Source organism: Filicampus tigris, chromosome 9 (genome assembly GCF_054856515.1).
Source record: "Filicampus tigris isolate MCC_2025a chromosome 9, RoL_Ftig_1.0, whole genome shotgun sequence".
Classification (NCBI taxonomy): Eukaryota; Metazoa; Chordata; class Actinopteri; order Syngnathiformes; family Syngnathidae; genus Filicampus; species Filicampus tigris.
Window position 1 is genome coordinate 20,885,382 of NC_141225.1, and position 16,190 is coordinate 20,901,571.

At 40.8% G+C, this 16,190-nt stretch overlaps 2 protein-coding genes across 3 annotated transcripts; both read left to right on the plus strand.

Moving 5' to 3' along the window:
* The first annotated feature begins 113 nt into the window (after window positions 1–113).
* mybl2b (MYB proto-oncogene like 2b) lies at window positions 114–7,037 on the plus strand. Its single transcript, XM_086040858.1, has 15 exons — window positions 114–383; window positions 1,987–2,083; window positions 2,182–2,253; window positions 2,370–2,462; window positions 2,528–2,748; window positions 2,833–2,962; window positions 3,056–3,112; window positions 3,244–3,447; window positions 4,006–4,272; window positions 4,353–4,495; window positions 4,591–4,690; window positions 5,055–5,165; window positions 6,244–6,351; window positions 6,440–6,568; window positions 6,663–7,037. The coding sequence occupies exons 1-15, from the start codon at window positions 364–366 to the stop codon at window positions 6,789–6,791; spliced, it is 1,881 nt and encodes a 626-aa protein (XP_085896984.1). The 5' UTR covers window positions 114–363; the 3' UTR covers window positions 6,792–7,037.
* A 1,205-nt stretch (window positions 7,038–8,242) lies between these two features.
* Window positions 8,243–16,189, plus strand: rpn2 (ribophorin II). Of its 2 annotated transcripts, XM_086040856.1 has the most exons (18): window positions 8,243–8,386; window positions 8,713–8,907; window positions 9,043–9,134; window positions 9,516–9,691; window positions 9,786–9,861; window positions 9,956–10,090; window positions 10,984–11,160; window positions 11,250–11,368; window positions 11,571–11,676; window positions 12,365–12,456; window positions 12,533–12,647; window positions 12,730–12,924; window positions 13,008–13,094; window positions 13,167–13,262; window positions 13,620–13,695; window positions 14,427–14,556; window positions 15,039–15,136; window positions 15,597–16,189. In XM_086040856.1, exons 1-17 carry the CDS (start codon window positions 8,374–8,376, stop codon window positions 15,088–15,090), a joined length of 1,932 nt encoding a protein of 643 aa, XP_085896982.1. In that variant the 5' UTR covers window positions 8,243–8,373; the 3' UTR covers window positions 15,091–15,136; window positions 15,597–16,189. The 2 variants fall into 2 exon arrangements, with proteins under 2 accessions (XP_085896982.1, XP_085896983.1); XM_086040857.1 differs by lacking the exon at window positions 15,039–15,136.
* The last annotated feature ends 1 nt before the right edge of the window (window position 16,190 follows it).

Genomic DNA, 16,190 nt, shown 5'->3' on the forward strand with positions numbered 1-16,190 from the left:
TTTGACCACCAAAACCCAGTACAGCACATGATTCAACCCTTGGTCGTTGCACGGCATGCGTCAACGCGCATATGTACTGCGCATGACGTCACTGCGCGTTCAACGTCGAAGGAAGGGCGCGAGATAGAAATCCAGCAGCGCGGATAGACAAGACAGGCGGGCGGGCGCGCGCGCAGAGCTGTTAGCTGTCTCACTCGGTGCTAAAGACTTGAGCACAACAGCACCAAGCCTGCAAACAAAATCAACATCTGACCGCTTCATAAAAACAGTGCATCAAAAATCAATCGGAACATTTCTGCACATGACGTGCAAGGGCTGCGGAATAAGCCGTCGGATCATCAACAACAGAAAAACAGGGGGGAAATGTCCTGGTGGCCGCGCGGGTAAGAATCCGATCGTTGTTATTGAAATTAACTGTGTATAATCGACACTATTTCTTTGACATCCGGCAAAGTTTACGTGTCGACGTTACGAGTAAGACATCTGATTGACTTTTGTAACGTGTGCGTTATGTTGGAGCATATTTGACCTCATTGACTGCTTGGCATGCCGCCTTTTCCGGCCGGACCAGCAGGCTCCAGCGTTGCACATTTCCTTAATTTCCTTCGCGATTCTTCTGTGGGTTCACCGAATCAGTTAATCCAAATCCTAACCCAAACGCCAAGTCTTTGACGTGTTGTTCTGATTTAACCGATAATAACAATTGTTTATGTTCTGCATCGAAATATAACTAAGATAGCGAAATGAAACTTTTTTTTTGCTTGTTTTCGTCTGTTCGACTTTTCCACCTCAGCGGTATCAGTTGACCCCTCTGATTCTTGTTTGATGGTATTTGAGCCGTTTCTTTCATGTTTTAGAAGTTGTAGTTGGCCAGATCAAGCTATCAGGTTCTCCTTAGGACTCTAGCCTTCCTCACTTTTTAAACAATGTTTTTTTAAAGTCTCCGCTGGCTATTATTAAAAGCAATCTGCAATCATATGGTGTTATTCCTCAAAGTTTTAACCATGAATTGGTACAATACCTGCTTAAAAAAACCTGGCATTGATCGTAATGTGCAAGTAAATCTCAAAGTTAACTCTGATGTCAAAAATCCTGGAAAAAGTCGTGTAGACTTAGTTATTCCTGGATGAACATGACAGGCTGGAGATCTTCCAGTCTGGTTTTAAAACAGTGCATAGCACAGTTAGCTTTATTATTAGTTTTCATTGACATTCACCTGGAAAATGACTCTTGAAGACTACTGGTACTGGTACTACTGGTTTCGCACTGTGGTCCTACAATATCTTATTGGCTCGCTTACAGCTCCTTGTGGACATACTGTAATGTAAGTGATCATGCTCTGGATTTGTTTAGTTCCTATCTTGCAGACAGCTGTGTAAGCCCCTGGAGTTCTGAGTCCCGCTCTGATCCACGATGTTTAATTTTAGGGCAAAGTACAGGATTTTCTTCCATCGTATGCTGATGACAGTCAGATTTATGTGCCTGACTGAAAGATGCCTTCTCCCTTGCCACTCTTATTATGTCTTTAAGACATTGACATTTGGATGGCCTTCAATTGAAGAAAACGGAAGTGATGGTGTTTGGTCCCTCCCTGGTGACTTGGGCCCCTAGGCACACTTTGTAAAGCCAACTGTCTCAAAGTTTTAAGTTGGGCAATGATTTTAAATCAGCTGAGCAAATCAGTGCGGTTTTTCAATGCACCCTCACAACCTATTTTTAAAACCCTCCTCAAAACCCCAATTGTATTCCTTAGTGTTTAACACAGCTTGACATTCTGCTGTTGTTTTAGTGTCTTATTTATTTATTGTTTTAACTTTGATATTGCTTTAGTGTTTCTAAATGTTGTTAGGCTAAATCATTTTATGTTTGATTTGTATTTATATACAGCACTTTGTTTCCGCTATGGTTGTTCTAAAAGTGCTGTTTAAATCAAACTAATTTGAGCTGAGAGTTGAATCAGTGTTTTTTTTTTTTTTTTTTCTTCAGTGAGGAGGGGGAGGACAACCAGCATCCTGACACTGATTCGGATGTTGCAGAGCAGAGAGATGGTGGCAAAGTGAAAATAAAGTGGACACAAGAGGAGGTGATCTGACACAATGTTCACAATCTTTGAATACATTCACATCTTGTTACAGAATTTGGGACTCTTTAGTGAGACTAAACATTCTTGATCGCCTACAGGATGAGAAGCTAAAGGCACTGGTTCAAGAACTGGGACAGAATGATTGGAAAAATGTAGCCACCCATATACCAGTGAGTTTTTTTTTTTTTTTTTTAAATTATTAATACGCTTTAAACCGTAGATAACCTTAATTGATGTGTGCAAGGTTCTATTGATATCCAAATGACTTTGTTTATTTCACGTTTAGAATCGCACTGAACACCAATGTCAGCACCGTTGGTTTAAGGTTTTGGATCCAGATCTAATTAAAGGCCCTTGGACAAAAGAAGAAGATGACAAGGTAGGTTGTTATTTGGTACACAGAAAGATACTTGTATGTTACATTCCATGCATTGTGCTCCTCAGGTCATAGAGCTCGTAAATCTCTATGGTAACAAACAATGGAGTGTGGTAGCCAAGCATCTGAAGGGTCGGGTTGGGAAGCAGTGTCGAGAGCGTTGGCACAACCATCTCAACCCCTGCGTTAAGAAGTCTTCATGGACGGCTGAGGAAGACCTCATCATCTATAAGGCTCATTGCATCCTTGGAAATCGCTGGGCTGAGATTTCAAAGCTATTGCCAGGAAGGTAAGTTTGCTGTGGTCAACGCTTTGAAATTGTTGAGTTTTTTCAAGGCTCTTTTACATACTCTGTGCGAATATTATCAAACAGGACTGATAACGCAGTGAAGAATCACTGGAACTCGACCATTAAGCGCAAAGTAGAAATGGGCTTCTACTCAAGAGAGGATTTTAAACCCTGTGAGCTTGAGGAGCTACTCGCCCATGTGAAAGATATACAGGTGGGGTGTTTTCTGAAATGATGACATGAATACATTATTATACTTTTATATTCAGTCTTACACCCCTCTAATGTTAATATTTTGATTATGCAGGTGCCCAATGCTCAAGATCATGCTGACCCGGACTCAGAGCAGGAAACACCCCCCCAAGTAAGCAGCTACTCATACATTTTGTTTAGCATGTCCCGTGGGTAAATTCTGTATTATATTTGTAATTTCACAAAGTCAATCTGCAGTATACTGTCAGTGTCTCTAAATGTCTATATCTTGACACATTGCAGGGAATGTCAGACTTACCCACTGTTAATGGTGATGACGAGGCGGGTTCTTCCCGGGTTGTGTCCTCTCCAAAGGACAGTTTAAGTCTTCTGTCAGAAGCAGACAACACAGGAGAGATTAATTGTGTGAACTGGGTTGTGGACAACTCTGGATTTCTCTCCCCTGCGGGGCCTGTATTGAGGGAGGTCCTGGATATGGTGGATGGGGTAGGAATACTTAATATCCAAGCAGAGCAACACATTTTAACACCATGTTAAAAGTACAGTCTCAATCCAGGGCTCCAAAGTCCCCTCTTAATAAAGTTTGACTTTTGTTATTTAAAGGCCAAGTCAACCCAAGCATTTTTCTTTTCAAGAATATGTTCTGTGTAAGCCCACTAGTTGAAACAAGGCATTCTGATAAATACTGCGTTTGTGGGATAAGAGTTAATCCATCCGTTTTAGCCATCTCTGGGGGCGACCATTTTGTCTCTTCTGTCGACTGAAAATGACAGAAACTAACTCATATACCATAAACGAAATATTAATCAGAAAGCCGTGTTTCAACTAGTGGGCCTGCTGGGAACATATTCTTCCAAAAAATGTGTTTTGGTTGATTTCCTATTTAAGTAGTATTTAATAAAATTCCATCCATCTCTAAATTGGAAATACACAGGGCTAGTCTTCTGCCATCACAATTGTTGCTATTTTAACTTTTTTGGGGGGATTGGTGATTTTGATTTGTTCATAAATGTGTTTATGCAAAATGTTTTTTTTGTACGATAGGACATTGATGGCTGGTGTAACCTAGCAGCATTCGACCTGCCTGAAGAGAGCCCAAGCCCAGAACGGCACCAATTCCGTCTTGAAGGCAGTGCCCTGCAGGAGTTAAGCAAAGGCAGCAAAGGAGAACTCATACCGATCTCTCCTGGTGGGATCACACCTCCATCCATATTGAGTCATCGAAGTCGGAGACGCTTGTCTCCTGATGCTAATAGCTTAATGACGCCAAAGAGCACACCGGTAAAGATATTGCCCTTTTCACCCTCGCAAGTAAGTCATTTTCCTCTGGCTACGGTGATGCTATTGTCCATTAAGGTCAACATGCTTCCAACTTCCAAATGTTGCCTCAGTTTCTGAACATGTGGACGAAGCAGGACAGTCATGACTTGGAGAACCCATCGCTCACATCCACCCCAGTGTGCAGCCAGAAAGCCATCGTTACCACACCTCTGCAAAGGGACAAGACCCCGATCAATCGGAAGGAAAACTCTGCGTAAGTGCTCAGCTCTGATGACCTACTGTATGCTTATCTGATGTTTTGATGTACATTTCTTCGTGTCAGGTAGTCACCGTTTTGTCTTTGTGCAGATTTGTTACACCCAACCACAAGTCGGAGCTCTGCACGATGCCACGCACTCCAACACCGTTCAAAAATGCCATGGAGAAATACGGCCCCTTGCAACCTCTGGTAAGGTTATGTCAACGATTTGCAAATCCCTGTCAATAATAGATTAAGAGAATCTGGAGAAATCTCTGCACCTAAGCGGCAAAGACGAAAACCCACATTAAATGCCCGTGACCTTTGGTCACTCAGGCGGCAGTGTATCAAAAACCGGCATCACTGTGTCAAGCAAGGGTCTTCAATCCTATTCCTCGAGGGCCGGTGTCTTGCCTGTTGTATCCATCTCTCCCTGCTGCAACACACCTGATTCAAATGATCAGATAATCAGCAGGGTCTGCCGAAGCTGGATAACGATCCTGATCATTTGAATCAGGTGTGTGCCTACCTATTATGACCCCTGCTATATAATGTTTTGTGTTCTTTTGTTCAGCCTCCGACTCCGAACCTTGAGGATGACATTAATGAAGTGATCTTCAGAGACGTGGGAATTGACTTGGCGGTTCAACTTCCAGCTGTTCCTGAGCAAAGACGCAAAACAGTGGTAACTTTGATGATTTTGTTCGATCACATATGTACCGTTGTTGGACTTCATATGAGTGTGTTAGAGAGCCAAATGCACTATTCATAATAACCGGGGTTTTACAATATAATATTGCTGCATTCCAACTCATGTTTACTAAAGTTCAGGTGTCTTAGAAGGCTTTTCCCAACATTGTGTTTTGCTTTCCTACAGAACCCTGAAAGTTTTGTTCTAACACTGAATGCCATGTGACAAGACAGAGAGAACTATGAGCAGTTTCAAATTGCATTCAGTGTTAAAACAAAACTTTCGGGGTTCCGCTAAAAAGCGAAAAGAAATGTCAGTAAAAGCTACTAGAACAGCTGGACTTCATTTGGGTCTAATCAGAGGCAATTTAAATGGTGTCAGCTGTGTGCTGACTTCGTTTTAATATGAATTGAAATGCGATTGGTGAAAACGGATTACAGTCACGTCCCAGTTATAAGATGCTTTTTAATTTTTACTTCCCCCACTCAAATATTTTTCCCAAAAAACAATTGATTTCTACAGGACATAGGTCACTTTCATGGTAGGAAAAGCTTTGAATTGATTTGTCCTGTTTTTTTTTTTTAATAAAAAAAATTAACTCAGGTGTGTAGACTTTTTATATTTGCTTCAAGTTCCCATGTTGGAATGGCAATGTTTGGTCAGGAAACAATTTCATAAAGGCAAGAAAAGTGTTAAATCCTTTGTCATACAGTATACTCGTTTACACTGGACCCTCACTTATCCGAGGCTCGGCATTTGCGAATTCACCTATCTGTGAATTTTTAAACATTTTTTTTGGAACCTATCCCCCGTTGGACCTTTTCTCTTTTTTGTTTTGACCCGATCCTCTGCTTTTTTATGTTAACAGGTTTTGTTTTTTTTGGGGTAGTTATAATGCAGCGTCAAATATTTGCAGATTTTCACTATTATATACAAGTCATGGTGGGAGTCCACTTTATTTCTGAAAGGCTTTTTAAAAATGTATTTATTTATTTATTTTTTTAAAGAAATCCTTACCCAGTGAGGAAACTTAATTGATCATTTGGACTTGTTCATTTGGTTTTGTTCCCAGCATCGCCCTCCTATGAAGAAAGTCCGGAAGTCATTGGCACTAGATGACTGCCAAGTGATGCCCAAGTCCAAACGCAAGTCTAAGACTGAAGTCAAACATTTCATCAAGGTAAGTACTGCAAAAAAAAAAACATGCTCTTTATCCTGCATGTCATTTGACATAATTGATTCATGTTTTTTGTTTCCCTTGCTCACAGGAAGAACCTATGACTGTTGATATAAGATCGTCATGTTGTCGTAAAACCCATGAAAATATTTTGGATCAGGGATTCCTTTTGGGGCCAAGTGACAGCGCTATTTTTCCCAGTGTGGTTCCCCCCATTCCGGCAAGTTCCATCTCCAGATATTTTTTTACATTTTATTTTCCATTGGAAAAGTATCTAATATGGCCTAATGCGTTTTTTTTTTCTTTCTTGCTAGATGTCCAAAGAATGGGAGGCAGTTGCATGTGGGCAAACTAAAGATCAGGTCATTATGACGGAGAAAGCAAGGCGCTTCCTGCGCTCCTTAACATTGCACACTCCAAACAGAGCTCTGGTGTTGTCCTGAGACTATTTGCACCTTTGTACCACGTTGTTACACAAACACAACAGAATGTTCTGTTGTTTGCGTTTGTACCTTTGTGAAGAAAAGTACTGTATGCGCCTTGTAAATGTTATAACATGTTGGAACAACTTACTAGTAGTCAACATGTTTACATTATAGCTTAAGTGGAAAACTTCTGCAGGGACACAAAATGTAAATTCTTTTAGATTTTGTCTAATTCCAAAGGCCACTTTAAGGCCTGAAACCTATGTAAGTACATTTTGTCAGAATAGCAGGAAAACATCTTTGTAAATAGTTGTCTATTCAACTAAGAAAAATCATGCCTGGATACTTTTGCAATCAATGAAAATGGTTTTACATTGCATGTGTGTGTGTGTTTGTAATTATTCTAATCACTTGTGCAAAGGTTGTGGTTTCTCCAAAAACATTAGGTTTCATATGTGGTGTAAATTCAAAGGAATTTAAGAGAAAAATGGAATATGAACATTGTTGAGGAAAATGTCATCTTATGATAAGAACCTTAGTGTACGTACATGCAAAATTAAATTCATCATGCAAGAAACGACTTTTTTTTCCCTAAGTCATGCAAATGTTTAGATTTGATTGCAAGAACTTGAGTTGTGTCCTTTGCACTTAATTTCTGCAGGTTTACAAAGTACAGAGCTTCATTTTTTTGTCTTGTTTTAAGTTAGAAAAGCTTAAATTCTTGAATGAGAACGAAGTATTTGCTTTCCAGGGTTTTGTAGCTTGTTTTGCGTCTGAATCCTCTCAAAAAACACAATTTGTGTCAACTGGCCACAAAAACTACAAATGATATAAAAGTCTTCAACTTCAACAGATATAGATTGGTTGGATAACATTCAACATTGGATATCATTCATGTTATGACCCCCACAATGTATGGACAAATCCGAATGGACAATTCCGAATATCCGGGCATTTTGCATACAAAGCTCGCATCAAATCATGCATGGACGTTGTTGTGAGGTTGGATCGTCCAACCAAAACATAATGGAAAATTATTCCATATTACTGTCGCGGGGATTCAAGCGAGACGTTTAGAGCAACTCAAACGTCGTCTTCATTCCTCACAGGCTACCACATAGAAGCACTTCCTGTGAGGCTTTTCGCAATAAAATGTGATGAACTTAAAACAGGTTACACCACAATTACTGTGTGGACCGTGAACGTTGGAGAATGAGTGAAGAGAGTGGGACTGGACGGTTCGGAATGGGCCGCAGTGCTTTGTAATGAGCACTTAAGTGGTAAGAGTCGCTCTCGAGTGTGATTAAAAATCGCACTTTTGCCGCTGCAGCCAGATTGTTAGAGTAGTCAAACGACATTTCATCGCATTTTGAATTAAAGAATCCTCACAAATCAAATGACAACGACCCAAAGTTAAATGGGCAGAGAGTTTGTATACACCAACTTGACTGCCATTTTGACGTAAGATAGGAATTGTCCATATGAATGTTAAACTCTACCATTATTGTGAAACGCAAACCGGATATTACATCTATCAAAGGTCGGGCTGTGCACCGGAAATAATCGTCCATTCTGGTGACGCTGCATTAGACTGCCAGACATGGAACTGTTCAGTGAGTGAATGAATCGTTGTTTTAGCATATATTGAAGTAGTTTATAATATAATGTGATATATTTATTTAGTTTATAATATATTTAATGAGCATCCAATTAAGTATGCGATGAGGTATTGCATTGCGCTGACTAAATGACAAAGTAGCCCACGGACGTCTGCATGAAAGTGCCGCTTCCTACTATCGTTAGCTAGCTTTTATTGTGTAGCGGACGTCTGCAATGAAAGCGCGACTAAATGAAAAGCACCATTCTATCTACCATCTCACAACTAAACGTATATGATAAATGCGGTGGAAGGTCAACTTTGATTTCCGTGTGTTCACAGGGCATCTCGGATTGGTGCTCCTCAGTCTGGCTCTTGTTGGAGCTCAGACGCTCACCCCAGGTCACTATCTTTCCCTCTCCGATATTGCTCGACTTCAAACTCTCCTTAGCGAGCCATTCGAAGACCTGGAGTCGGCCTACTACTCGGTTGTCGGCCTCTCCAAACTTGGAGCCACTGTCCCCGATCACAAGGCACGTAAAGCGTTCTTTTATTCTCTTAGGCATACTTTTATCCTGGAAGATTGGTCACGTCTTAGACTTTTTGCATGACATTTATTATTGTTTGATTTTTGCCTTGATTTAAATTAGTGAATGGTTAATTTTTAGGAAGTGTGCCAGTTCCTAAATTCCGAGCTTGATCCCACGAATGTCGACTCAGTCTTCTTTGCTGCGGAGACCAGCCGAGCCATATCCGGGTGTGAGGTATGTGCACATCTACCCCGAGCTCATTATTTCACATATCATGCCGTGAAGATGTAAAAAAGTCAAGGGATGGGAATTTTGCATGTCTTTGCAGAGCCAGATTTGGCCCTGCTTCTTAAAAATAGACAGCTATTGGCTCCCAATTGACTCAACCTTTACTTCAATTAAATGCTAAAACACAAACACATAAAGGTGTACTATCCTACAAAGCACCCCATTGTTCGCCACTGACACAAAACTACAAAACCCATTTTAGACAACATTTTTAAAATGTATGATTTTGGGGCAGATGAGGTTCCGTTAATGTTCCATGTCCAGAAATCGATGATGTAATGCAAACCTATTGACGACCTAACCCTTTTTCGCCACGCCACTGCTTAGATCCATGTGACCAATGAAACCCGTGACATCCTTCTGGCTGCTGTCAGTGAAGACTCCACCATGTCTCAGATTCATCGGGCTGTGAGCGCGCTTAGCTCTTTGGGGCTTCCTCTGACTTCTCAGGAGGTCGTGGGTGCGCTCACAGCTCGCATCAACAAGGAGGACAATGTCGTGGCGTAAGTTGTGTTGGGAAATGGAGTGGTTGCGTTTTCTATGCGCGTGTTTGTAGGATCTGATTGTTTTGGTGTTTAAAATTAACTTTTTGCACAGCATTACCTTAGCTCTGCAAACAGCCACCCGCCTTTCTCAACAGGCAGAACTTGGAGGCATACTTGAGGAAATTGAGGTGAGGGGTTTAACATCCACTAGGTGGTGCTGTGGCACTTGTCTTTGGCAACACATCACATGTCGTTTTTTTTTGTTTTTTTTTTTACTCTCAGGATCTGACAGCACGTTTAGATGATCTTGGTGGTATCTTCCTCCATTTTGAAGAGGGACTCGAGGCCACTGCCACGTTTGTAACTGCTGCGTATGCCCTGTCGGATCATGTGGATATGGAGCCACCCCTCAAGCAGGTAGGATTTATTGTTTTGTTGCATGTCTTTGCCAGAGATAGACTGATATACTTAATTTTTTCCAGGGCCAGTATTTCATCTTTTGTTTTTCAGGGCCAATACCATGCTTATTATTGGTAGTCAATTAGGCCAATAACTGATATTTGGAGCCGATATTCATTTGCAGTAGAAAGTAAAATATATGTCCAAATTACAACATACAAACTCCCGCTGATTTGTCAAATTTGAATCATTTTAATGTTGTTTTTTTTCTTCCCTTTTTACCCTTTTTATCTTCGACAATATGTATATTTGCTTTAGAATTTGAACAAAAAAAGCAGGGAGCACCAAGGCTCAACAGCATGTCTTGGAATGGTTAATGAAAACTCAAACAAAGCCATTGCTCCATAATTTTTTCCCAAATTTCAGTCCAACTGAAATGTTAATCTCTATTATGTAGCAAAAAAACTAAACTAAAAGTGAAGGAGTTGAAAGTTCCCATGCTCTCTTAATAAATAATTCCCTGAAGTTTACCCAGTTTCTCTTAACCCATAAGAACCCACTGCCAATGCATCAAATGAATGACGAATAATGGCACCAATAGTCAGTGCAGGTGATAATCAGTCTTGCCCATGGGTGGGGGCATTTTTGTGCTACAGGCCACATTTGTTTTTTTTTTAAAATACAGATGTTCCAAGTGACCAGGTGATGCTTAATTGGAATAATCCAATTCTGTATCATAATGTATAAAATACTGTTCCATTACATTTCCATGCAAAATAATTTTAAAATGTGTTTACACAAAATCAACTAATTATTTGGTAATCACGCTGGGCTGGATTAAAGAACTCAACAGGCTGAATGTGCCTTATGTTTGTCACTGAAATTCTGGGGTGACCTTCTTGTTTCCACAGGACCAAGTCATTCAGCTGGTGAACTCCATTTTCAGCAAGAAGTCCTGGGACTCTCTGGCTGAGGCCTTTAGCGTGGCAAATGCTGCCGCCACTCTGTCCAACAACCGTTTTCATGTTCCAGTGATGGTCAACACTCATGGCCCGCCCACTGTGTCGCACAACCAGCCAACCCTGCAGGTACAAATGCCGCCGGATGCCACCACAGTCTTTCTATGCGTGTCATGTTGAATGACCTCAGTCATTGTGTTTCTCTCGCTCGTGTTCAGATCCTTGTTACTGATGTCATGTCTCAGCCTCTGGCCTCAGCCAATGTGCAAGTGGAATCTGCATATGCTGTGGCCTCCAAGAGCATCATTCTCGGTCAAGCACCGTTCACTCTCAATGAGTAGGTGTCAGAAAGAATTATCTATAAATGACACATTTTCACTCGACTGTGTATGTGTTTTGTGTTTTACATACATGGTTGTCTTAGATTGGGATTTATTGAACATTCATTTTAAGTGTAATTTATGGTAGGATCTGTAGGTCGGTAATTTACTTTTGACCGTGAACAAAAGTATGTAAAATGAGTATTTCCTGCTTTTCAGTGGTGTCTTTGAACTGAACTTCATGTCCCAGCAACCAGCCAGTGGATATTACCAGTTCACAGTTTCCGTAACTGGTGACAGCCGCTTGATTGCCAATCATGTTGAGGTGAGATTCTATTGATTTGTTTTAATTGGGGATGCCGACAAAATTTGGACATCGAAAATACTTGTTTGATAACGGCCCAAAAATCCATTTTCGGTTTCATTGAAAATATGCTGATTATTGTTATTCTGTTTATTCGTGTTATTTACCTATTATTTCACATATGGTGACTGAAATTCAAAAGATCTTTAAAAGATATATCCGGCAATACTGCTTTCATGTAAACAAATATATACATTTTAATTTTACAAACGTACCTACACTTAGACTAATTTGTACAAATGACCCAGCTTTGGAAAGGTTTAAAAAATAAAATAAATTTAAGATTAAGAGAAACATTCCTTTCAATGTCTCGGTTTTTGGCACTTTTAGTCTGCTTTGAGAGGTGGTCCCGTCTTATGAAAATTAGTGACACTGCATGCCTCACTCCACTGTGTAACCAACACAGAGTACAGTTTTTGCTATCATTATGGCTGGGGGTGCAGCTAGAAGATCCATCGGTGCAATGACTTGTGCAAGCAAAGCGAGCACCTGTAAAGACAATAAAAGTAAAATTTTTATGACATGTTCCCTTTAAAATCTGCCACCGGTCATTTGTGCACGGCCCTAATACTACTTTGATTTGTCCCCGTTTGATGGTCGTAAACTCACTGTCATTCGCCGTTTCTGTTGTGATGCTGTTCACCTGTAGCTCAAAGTGAAAGTGTCGACCGAGGTGGCTGTTACCAATATGGACCTCTCTGTGGTGGATAAAGACCAGAGCATTGGCACAAAGACTACAAGGTTTGAAATGCACACTGATACACGTTTGACCTTCCACCTGGAGTCTGTGACTAATTGTCGTTTTAAAACGCTCCAGGGTCGAGTATCCTTCCAAAGCCAAGAGCTCGTTCACCGCTGATAGTCACCAGAACTTTGCCATGGCATTCCAGCTGGTTGATGTCAATACTGGAATTGAACTTACGCCCCATCAGGTATTTAATCAATGCAGGACGTGAACATTTCAGCTCTCAAAAGTCCCATCACGTTATGTTATGCGTTTTCTCTCTCTCGCAGACTTTTGTCCGGCTGCACAATCAAAAAACCGGCCAAGAGGTTGTTTTTGTTGCTGAGCCCGATGCCAAGGGTCTGTACAAGTTTGAGCTGGACGCAGCAGAGCGTAAAACGGAATTTGCGCTTATCTCCGGTACATATTCCCTCTATCTCATGGTTGGGGATGCCACACTGGAGAACCCCATCTTGTGGAATGTGGTTAGTGGCGTTATCGGACAGTAGATCTTATATCTCAGCAATCATGCCTAACATTGACATTCGCCGTTGGTCTGCTCTCAAAGGCTGACGTCATGCTGAGGTTTGCGGACGAGGAAGCCCCAGCAACCATTCAACCCAAGACTCTTTACGTACCTAAACCGGAGATCCAAGTAAAGCCACTGTGTCATAATTCAATTTCTGAATGACAAGGTGAAATTCTAAACATTATCCTGCCTCTGCAGCACTTATTCAGGGAACCGGAGAAGAAGCCTCCAACGGTCGTTTCCAACGCGTTCACTGCACTCGTCCTGTCGCCACTACTGCTTCTGCTCATCCTGGTAGCAATGCGCTCCATATCTTTTTTTTTTTTTTGGTCATCAAGTAAACTGATTGAACATGTTGTCATGGAGCCGAGTTATTGCTGGATGCCCAAGTGTCTGTTTTTTACATTTAGAACAGCGGTTCATCAATTTTGTGAATCATTAATCAACTGAAGATCAAATAGAATACAGTACTTTGTAAATTTGAATGTCAAGCACAATTTTGCATCCTTTTCACCAAAGTTTGTAGATTCCAGTAATGGTTAATTGATACAAAAAGAGCTCTGTTTGACAGGTGGTAAGCACATTTTCGACTACTTTGTTTGCATCTTTTTGATATGACAAGAATGACACAATTTTATTTCTCCTTTTCAGTGGATTAAGCTCGGGGCAAACATTTCCAACTTTAGCTTTTCTCCCAGCACCCTCCTCTTCCATGTTGGACATGCAGGTTGGTCTCTCTCTTTAAAACATTGTTGTTTAGTCCCATTTTTTTCTCAGTATGGCAGTCATAAGTCAGTGATGATACAGTGCGTTTAGTCGTGTTGCTATTGAAATTTTAACCCAAATTTGTCTCCTTTTTAAAAAGCATGCACCAAAATTCAAATTCTTGTTCATAATCGAAAATGGGAAACCAAGGCTGAAAACTGATATGCTGGGAAAAAAATATTATACCGTAATTGGCAATTTTTTTTTCTCAGTGAAGCTAAGTTACTAAGCTCCCTGGTTCCTTTTGTAGTGATGTCTGCCAACATAACTGTCACCCATAGATGAAAGTGTCACCTCAGGGTGCTGGTAATTTAAGGGTGCGATTGGACAAGCAACACTGTAAAAACGCTACATCTTTCTCTGGCATGAAACACGTTTTAATTACTATTTTGTTCTCGTTTTTAACCTGTTTGAGCAATGTGATTTTATTTGCATTTTTTAAATATCCAGAACAATCACTCTTCAAGTCTGTAACAATTTAGTGTTCAGCAATTTTAGAATGAAATACGCAAGGTACGACCCGTAACATTTGACCATTTGGTCTTATGAAGTCAAAATGTGAACAGCATGATGAAGAGGACCATTTGAATTTATTTCAATTACACTCAGAAGCATAAATGTAATTTACACATGGTAGAAGCTGTTTCCTATGATGTTCATGTTCAAACACTCTTGGTTATTTTATTTTTTCAGCTCTGCTGGGTCTGATGTACGTCTACTGGACCCACTTGAACATGTTCCAGACTCTTAAGTACCTGGCAATTATCGGCGCTATAACATTCCTGGCCGGGAACCGCATGCTGGCACAGAAAGCCGTGAAGAGGTAAATGTGTTGATGGCGCACTGGCACAAAAGATTTCTTAGAGTTCCTGATCCTTGAGAGGGAGTGGGAGAGTAATCAAGAGTCCTTCAGATGTGAAGTACTTTGGTGCTCCGAGGCCATTTGAAAGTTCTTTGGTCCAAAATAAGGAAAAGTGCTATCCTTGTGGCTTGGCCCGCAACGCTTGATCTTCGTGCCAGGCTTTTCCTCAGGGAAGACACCTGACTTTGAGAGAGAGGGTGTGATTGGGTAATTTCTTGTAGAGCCCATAAAGTATCTGAGTGAGCAATTTGTGACTTGTGGCACTGCTTGAAGATGTTCCTTTTTGCTTCACTTTGACCTCTTCTTATCCCTCTTTTTAATCCTTTCCGTGCAAGTAGGCAACTCCCAACTAATGAGGTCTCGCTGAGGATGTCCTCATTTCCTGTCACTGCCGTCTTGGTCCCCTTTATCCATATGCCGCTGTCTCTTTACTCCTCTTTCAGGATTGCTGCCGAGCAAAGTAGTAGGTTGGCAAAGTATAGGAGCCTTCGATAAAGCGCCCGTTTTGTAACAAAAGAGCTGGTTGTGCTCCCAAGCTCAAGTAAGGGCTTTATATCTGCAGTGCATCCGTATCATGGCTGGCAGCATGTTTGGCTGTGTGGTGCTCCTGCTTAACTCATCCCAATTTAGCTTTCTCATATTACTCGCCAGCTTGCTGGTTTGCCTTGCACTTAGCATTCCATGAACATAACAACTCCGGTATTGTCATCCCTCCCGTTGTTTTTACACTCTATCATTGCCATTTTGACACATCTGATTTAGGATTGGTGTGTTGTGAGCCAAAGTCATCAGCATTGTTTGCGTCCTAGATATTGGTTATGGTTCTTTTTTTTCCTGCTGTGTATTTAAATGCATGTTTGGTCTGGAGTCATCACAAATCTTGATTTTTATTTTTTTTATTTTTTATTTTATTTTATATTTTATCAATAAGCCAGTGTGTTTTGCTCCCGAGGAGAAACTGGGTGAAATCAGTTAATGCGCTCTCCTTTTCCCCCCCACAGAATTGAGAAAAAATAAGGAAGACACTGAAGGAGCACACGTTTCCCCCCTTTGAGTCGATCACCAATACAGCCCATCACACTTTAGAACAATTGAATGTGTTGCTGAATGGAAGGAATACAGCTAAAAGGTCTTGGAGATCTGACCAGTTCTATCCGACTGCTCTACTGTGTTGCAACGCTATCGATCATTGCACTTCATCTTCCTGTGAGATTATTTTACTTGTTGCACAACATGCCAGTGTTGTTGTCGGTGTGCTCTGATTTTTTTTTTTTTAAAGTGTTTATTTTTGTGGGTTCTTGGTGGAATTAAGGCTCTTGCTGTTGTTTCTTTGTACATTACCCTTCGTCCACCCTCTCAGTTCATTTTACCTCTCAACGGTTACAGACATGCCAGCAAATCTGACATTTGATCCTAACTCATTGCAACTGGACAGTATAGTAGTTGAAATTGTACCAACTGTTTGAGTGTGTGTCAAGGCCGTTTGTTTCCTATTTGATACAAATTTGCACCCCCAAGATAAATTGTTCATAGCACATGGGGAATTTGAGGGCATGTTTTTTTCTTATTAAGAAATAAAGAAATGGAGGTGAAAT